This window comes from Sphaeroforma arctica (genome assembly GCF_001186125.1).
Source record: "Sphaeroforma arctica JP610 unplaced genomic scaffold supercont1.610, whole genome shotgun sequence".
NCBI classification, from domain to species: Eukaryota; class Ichthyosporea; order Ichthyophonida; genus Sphaeroforma; species Sphaeroforma arctica.
Genome location: NW_014039948.1, coordinates 48,231 through 56,130, shown reverse-complemented (window position 1 = coordinate 56,130; position 7,900 = coordinate 48,231). Strand labels below are relative to the sequence as shown.

General features: G+C 40.8%; 2 protein-coding genes across 2 annotated transcripts; both read left to right on the top strand.

Annotated features, from left to right (window-relative positions):
- The first annotated feature begins 157 nt into the window (after positions 1-157).
- Positions 158-3,047, top strand: SARC_07592 (hypothetical protein). Its single transcript, XM_014298473.1, has 4 exons — positions 158-323; positions 1,239-1,381; positions 1,818-2,001; positions 2,893-3,047. The coding sequence occupies exons 1-4, from the start codon at positions 240-242 to the stop codon at positions 2,950-2,952; spliced, it is 471 nt and encodes a 156-aa protein (XP_014153948.1). The 5' UTR covers positions 158-239; the 3' UTR covers positions 2,953-3,047.
- A 2,414-nt stretch (positions 3,048-5,461) lies between these two features.
- Positions 5,462-6,874, top strand: SARC_07591 (hypothetical protein). Its single transcript, XM_014298472.1, has one exon. It carries the CDS (start codon positions 5,521-5,523, stop codon positions 6,328-6,330), a length of 810 nt encoding a protein of 269 aa, XP_014153947.1. The 5' UTR covers positions 5,462-5,520; the 3' UTR covers positions 6,331-6,874.
- The last annotated feature ends 1,026 nt before the right edge of the window (positions 6,875-7,900 follow it).

The following is a 7,900-nucleotide window of genomic DNA, read 5'->3' as shown; positions in this document are numbered from 1 at the left end:
TTTACTACACACACACACACACACACACACATATATATATATATATATATATATATATATATATGTGTGTGTGTGTTTTGTGTGTGTACATATGTATGTATGTATGTATATATGCATATATATGTCATTACATTTCTGTCTGTTTGTTATTTCACACAGAATCCGACTGTCAGTATATCTTCTGGCAGTTAGTGGTGGCTCTAGAGTATCTGCATGACCTTCAGGTAACCCATCGAGATATGAAACCAGACAACATCCTCCTCAAACGAGTGATGGATCAGTATCCAATGCGCACCAAGATTGTAGACTTTGGATTTGCCAAGGTAAGTCTTGTGTGTAGAGATCAAAGGTTTTAATCTCTCGTGTGTTGGGTATATGCAGTGAAAGTTATGTGTGTGTATACCTGTGTATGTCTCGATACACACATATACGTGCAATGAACAACCCCCCCCCCCTCTGGCGATGTGAATGCGAGTTACATCCTGTTTGGTATGTAAGCACATCGTGATGTAAAAGCATATTTACCCCAAGTAGCTAAGCTGCGGATCTCTGGACCACTTAAAGACTTATAGAACTATATTAACTAGTACAAGTAGTTTGCCCTAATTGATCTTGAAGAGTTTGCCCTAATTGATCTTGAAGAGTTTGCCTTAATTGATCTTAAAGAGTTTGCCCTAATTAACCCCCTTTGGGGATCGTATATCTCTAGCGAGAGAGGGTATGTATGTATGTATGTATGTATGTACCTACCGTCTTTGATCTATACCCAGCCTTCGGTTGCTTGGCGGCCGTCTGCCGTATTCTGAACTGTGCATGTGTTTATATATATATGACACTCCTGATGTACCTATTGCACCTTGCACGCCTCAGCTGGTTCTCCGATGTCCTCTGCTATCTCTAGGCATAACCCCTGATCGATTCTTAAAACATCTCTTCTGCTGGTCACACCCATGTATCTAATACAAACACTCAGACACGTGCATATGCATATACATATTCATATACATAGACATATTCATATGCATATACATATACATATACATGTACATATACATATACATATACATATACATATACATATACATATACATATACATATACATATACATATACATATACACATACTTATATACATCCACATCCACATCCACATCCATACCATGTACAAATACGTGTACTACACTCCCTTCTGCACGCACCCACGTCTAACACGCCCACTGCCGGTGCCTTCCCACCAGTCGCTGGACGAGGACATGTACACAGAAACGGTCGCGGGAACTGGCGCCTATATGGCCCCAGAGATCAAGTCACAGAGTGAGCGTGGGGTGGGCTACACCGTGCTGGTGGATATGTGGTCTGTGGGTGCAGTCCTCTACCACATGTAAGTGTATGCGTAGTGTTTTTAACTAAGGCAAACGCAACCCCAGGCTACTTGCATAGGAGTTATGTGTCTGATGATATATATATATATATATATATATATATATCGTCTCAGGCTGCGCGTTCCCTGGTGCGCACTCGCCACCGGACATGTGGACACGGCTGTGAGCCAAATTCAGGACACGTTCGCACCAGCTGATACTGTTTGTTCTGTGCTGAATTCATATCACTTCCTATTCCACTGATTCTGGTTTTGTGCCAATTTTATACCACTTTCTAATCAATTATTTCTAATTTTGTGCTGAATTCATATCACTTTCTAATCCACTGATTCCGATTTTGTGCTAAATTCATATCATTCTCTACCAACCGCGTACGCCTTTGTGCTAATACTATCTCGCTTTATCGCTACGTACACTGTGAAATGTTCGGTACAGTCTCTGTGGGGCTCTACCGTTCCCGGACCCCTTCACACCGGTTGACCGCCAACCTCTGAACTTCCCGGACGATCCCTGGGCCGAGATATCCGACGATGCTAAAGACCTGATCAGAAAAATGCTCTGCCCTGCGGACGAACGTCTTACGGCGGCGGCATGCTTAGAGCATCCGTGGATGAAACAGGTAATGATATACATTTTTGATTTGATATAGATACTTGATTTGATGTAGATACTTGATTTGATATAGATACTTAGTGTGATATAGATACTTGATGTGATATAGATACTTGATGTGATATAGATACTTGATTTGATATAGATACTTGATTTGATATAGATACTTGGTTTTGGAACGCATGGACAACACTCGTGTGGGTGGGTTTGGCGTGTGCACACCAATACATCGGAATAGACGAACGCGTGTGCATCATTCCGAATTGAAACGCTGCAGTATACATATCAAATACATAGAGAGAGAGTGTGTGTGTGTACACATATCAAATACATAGAGAGAGAGAGAGTGTGTGTGTATACATATCAGATACATAGAGTGCGCGAGTGTGTGTATACATATCAAATACATAGAGAGAGAGTGTGTGCGTGTCTAAAATATATGGCCTAGTTTGGAGCCTCAATTCGTTCGTGCTATTAACTGTATGGAAAACAAGGCACCCGTGCTTTCTTCTTATCCACATATACAAATAGTCGGTTTTCGACCGTGCGCTTCGTAGTTTGATATCGCAAAATGCTATATCTATGTATGCATCAGGGTTTATTCCTGTGTATGCATCAGGGGTTGTTCCTGTGTATGTATCTGATCCTAAACCCATGTATGCAACCGAGTAAATACAACACGTAGTGCATAGCTATTACATTTCAGGTCAACAGGGGTTTTAGGGTTTTCGCCAGGTGCTGTCTATCTACCTGCAGCGCTTCTGCTGGCTAGAGGCGTGACATGACACCTACATGTTGCTAAGCAGTTACTTGACAAATCATCGGCGGTCATCAGTACAATTCCCCACTTTCTAATGTCCCAAACCCTAAATCCCCTCAACCCCTGAACTCATAATAGGATCCTAAGCTGCCGGTCTTCTTCCCAGTAGGCGTGCGCAATGTTGACCCGAATTTATAGTTATATGAGTTGCTGACGCGAACGCGGTCTATGTATTCTCATTTGAGCAAAGCCGATATTTTCCACATACGATGTACAAATAAAAATCGGATTGCATATTTTAATTCCACCGTTCTATGTATGTATTGGTAAAGCTTGTGGTATCCGATTTGATATGGACAAGGTACCACCCACGGGCGGGCTATACGAGCTTTATGAGATTACAGAGTTTTTGGATATCTCGGAAACTGTACTGGGGGCTTCAGTACATATCACAACGCATGCGAGTCCAAGACAGACTTCATCCATGGTCTACGTAATATGGAATAGTAGCTGCATGCCAATGGTACGGTAGTGAGACCTGTATCACGCATATATACGATACACTACTAAATCTAAATACTATATACTACAACAAATCAATTTTGTATCCATTTGTATAGGTTACACAGCTAAAAAATACTATATACTACAACAATTCAAGATTGTGTACATTTATATAGGTTACACCACGAAAAAAAATGCTATATACTACAACAATTCAAGTTTGTGTACATTCATATAGGTTAAACTACTATCTATATACTACAACAATTCAAGTTTGTATACATTTATATAGGTTACACTACTATCTGTTTATTACAAAAATTCAAGTTCGTGTACATTCATATCGGCCTCTCTTGTTTTCAGTAGCAGCTATTTGTACAACTCGTTTGTTGTTGTTTAGAATTCATATCGGCCTCTCTTGTTTTCAGTAGCAGCTATTCGTACAACTCGTTTGTTGTTGTTTAGAACACAGGACATTACCGTATCCCAAGATGACAAACGCAACCAAATGCGTCGCAAAGACGCCCACCTTTTTACATGTTGGTTTTCAGTAAAATCATGTACACGTGTGCAAGTAGTAGTTGTTGTGATGATCACAGCTGAGTGCTGGCTACCAAAGCAATGCATCCCACAACACAGGACACAATGTATCGGCCTTAGAAGCGACTGGCCTACAAGGCAAGGCTATGTACAAACCCAAAATATCATGTTTATCCCCCTGTGTGTATAGTATTCGTTTTTCATCTATTATAGTGTACGCGCTCAACTTTTGGATTGGGGTTGGACATGTAGTCATGATATAGACCCTTGAGCTATCTGAAAACGTATAAACTGAACAAATATACGTTCACGTTCAGCTTTAAATTGGATCCCTTCAACGGAATGAGCCTATGAGGTTAAATGGGCCCCACACAGTCACACTAATTTGTGATGGACCTAAAAAAATTGTATGTAATTAATTGCTTAGCCTTCTAAAAAAAAACACTAATCATAATCTATTTAGAAGGCCACAGCCATCTTAAAAAACAAGAAGGTTATGAATAATATTGCCCCTACAGGCTACATAGGCTACAACCGCTACATATGTAATACGTGTTGTCTTTTTAAATATATATTTATAAATTACTACATACGTGGTCTTTCAATTGGTTGTGAAATTTTGTGTTCAATTGAAAAGAAGGCCATGAATTTTGCATGACAACGCCCAGTTATAGTGTCACAAGAGTCACAGACTCACGGTCACCCTACTTTCACAATTCACACTGTCACAGTCATTGGTAAAATTGTAAATAGAGACATAATGGAGTTAAATAAGACTATGTAAACATATGTATTTAGAGACATAGACTCGCTGACTCACAGAAGTCATGAAGTGAGAAGAAGTCCCGCTGACCAGAATGACCACTGACCCACCACCAGTCCACCACTCACCAATGTCCCCAGTCACCAATCACCAGCTTGAGGCCTTAGGGTTTTAGGGTTTTAGGGTTTGCCAGGCAGCCACCAGTCCACCAACCAAAAATAAAATAAAATGACCACCCAGTGAGACCCACCAGTACAAATTGTCAAAGTGATTTTATGAAAGCAAGTTGAGGGTTTGAGGACCAATAAGAAGGTGGTTGTGCCTTCACCTGATCCGGCGTACTGTTGGAATTTGATTTTTCTTGTTTTTTTTAATAAGGCTATGGAAACCGAAGAAGCCTTCAACAAGAAGGAAGTGAAATTTCCAAAAAAATAAATAAATTAATTTCCTCTAACCTATTTATTATTTATACCTCGGGTGACTGGTGAGCGGTGGCCGGCGGGGCTTGTATTTATTTAGAATTTTAGATCGGAAAGACTATCGCCGACTCGTCGTGTCACGAACTCACGATGTGTCTTTTCCTTAACAGACCATATCGTTATTCGTTTACCCCAGTACGCCAGCTGATTTCAATACAGATAGTAGAATAAATGACGCTACAAATAGCAAAAAAAAAAAACGGTGCTGTGAAAATCCAACATAGAGATAGCTGAAAGAATGAGGCCGATTTCGGTACAGATCATAGGTGGCTATTCATAGCCTCCTTTTAAATTCAACTTACAGATAGCAGAAAAAATAAGCTATTCACAGCCTCCATTTAAATTCAACTTACAGATAGCAGAAAAAAATAAGGCCGAATTCGGTACAGATTTTTAGCAGATAATATATCATATAACTTGTGTGAGATATTTCCCTTATCTGACAAGATCAATGTGCTGAAGTTAGCTGCACTAAACACAATGATGGAATCGAGAGCTAATGGTAAACAGCAGAGATTGTGTATCTTGTTTGTGGTAGCATGTTGTGCATTGTTCACTGGACATTACTGCTCCACAAAGCAAGGGGTAAATCCATACGCGGTCCGTGTAAACGATCCAGATACACCAACTGACCCCAATAGCTTTGATGAGGTGAATGTAAGCCTGCCTTGTGGGCACCAATTTTTGATGCGCGGCCATAATCTCCGGGATGCGAATATTATTCGTGAATTTGCTGAGGATGAGTATGGCATTTGCAAGGCAACTGAACTTCAAGATAAGAAGAACGGCAAGGTAATCGATATTGGCGGCAACGTTGGCACTTTCTCGATAGCGACCCTGCTGCAGTACCCGAATGCGAAATCAATAGTGTTGGAACCGACTAAGATTAATCGCGAATTCATCAAACACAATGCAAAAGTCAATGGAGTTTCCGATCGACTCACTGTGCTGAATAGTGCTGCCACAGTCGACGGTCGTTCACTCTTCATAAAGTGGGACGAAGTGAATCCGGCAAACAGCCGCATGGTCAGCAAATATAAACCTAATCAGAGTATCGAAGAGGTTAAATCGGTTTCGTTACAATCCGTGATTGCGAAACAAAAGTACGTAGATATCGTCAAGATCGACTGCGAGGGCTGTGAACAGGAAATTCTGATGGGCACCCCAGCGTTAATGGATGAGAAACTTGTAGGACGAGTTGTGGGGGAGATACACTGGGTGAAAAATGAAAGAATGCGCTGTATCCTCAATAGGTTCGCTCAAGACACACAGCTTCAGTTCCAATGTTAAGTGGGCAAGGTTACTTTCGGAAGCTTATTGCTGTCGATATAAACACACCGTGCGCGGAGATTCTGAGAATCAAGTGGTGGAAGAAAGATAGGCGCGTATGGCAATAAAGCGACATATAAGTTATTGTTAGTTATGTCGGTTTATATTTACATGTGTTGCGAGATGATTGGTTGTAGAAATATGTGGCGCAGAAAGCTATTTTAATCGGCACTTTTAGCGACAATGCGATTGAGGAATCCTGAAGGAGGAATAAAGCTGTACCGTATAAACCTATGTAGCCTGGCGAGAACCTAGGACCTGGTTAGTGAAACAAGATATTAATGGTCTTGTTTACAGTCATAACTTCGGTACCCTCGGGAAGACTGTAGCATAAGAGGGTGGTGGAGAGCGGGGTGGTGGATGTCAGGGACATCCTACATGGAATCGTCAGATTTGTTCATGCCCGTTACTCAATTATCGGGTATTTTGACTGCATTGATTGTATATAATATTCGGAAGAACCAATTCGGCAAATTAAATATACGTTTATGCCCCAAGCCCGGCATAACAAGATATTAATGGTATTGTTTACAGTCATAATAGTAAGTCCAATGACGTGCTCGTCTAAATAGAGCGTGTGGTGGTCGTGTGTAGATGGAATCGTCAGATTTGTTCATGGCGGTTACTCAATCATCGGAATTATTACGACTGCATTGATTGTATATAATATTCGGAAGAACCAAGTCGGCAAATTAAATATACATTCATGCCCAAGCCCAGCATAGCGTTTCTACCCCCTAGAAAGTTTGCTCTAGCTGTATCTTCCGGGTGAGAATAAAAACACGGCGATACAACACTAGCCGAGCTTTCGGATGCAACCAGTTGTAAAGTGTATAGTGATAGATCTGGCAATTATTAATATGCTATGTAGTCTATCGTATATTCGGCATCCATGTTGCGGTAATCCCGTCAACGTTCTCAGTTCTGTGCCACCATACCCGCGCAAACAAACAGCTGTGTTAACAAAATGTCATATATTGGCGTTGTGCAGGTACTATGCTATGTCGAAGAACACCGTCACTGCGGCTGTGTACTGTAAAACTGCTGATGTTCCTCGACTGTTCCGTGTAATTGTAGAATGCCGAGTTGCGTTATACCATTTATTCCTTATATTAGGCAGCACTAGACGTTACAATTTTGATGGATACGGAGTTGTTGCGGGAAAATCGATGCCATATGCATACACTCAGAAAATACAAACCCTTCCGTAGCACCAGAGGTGGGCATGGCGTGTATATCACTGTGTGTTCCGAATGTTAACTGAATGACGATGACTTTTTGGCCACCAGTCACATCCACTGTTACGGTGTTAAGGAGCTGAATTTACAGGTGCATTTGAAGGAAAGACCCGATTGCAGGATATGTGCGATTCCTAAAAATATTTCTCATCGATAGCTGATGTATACATATATATATACATACATGCATACATACATAAATAAATACGAACGTATACACACACACACACACACACACACACACATATATATATATATATGCATGTATGCATGTATGTAGGTATGTATTTATG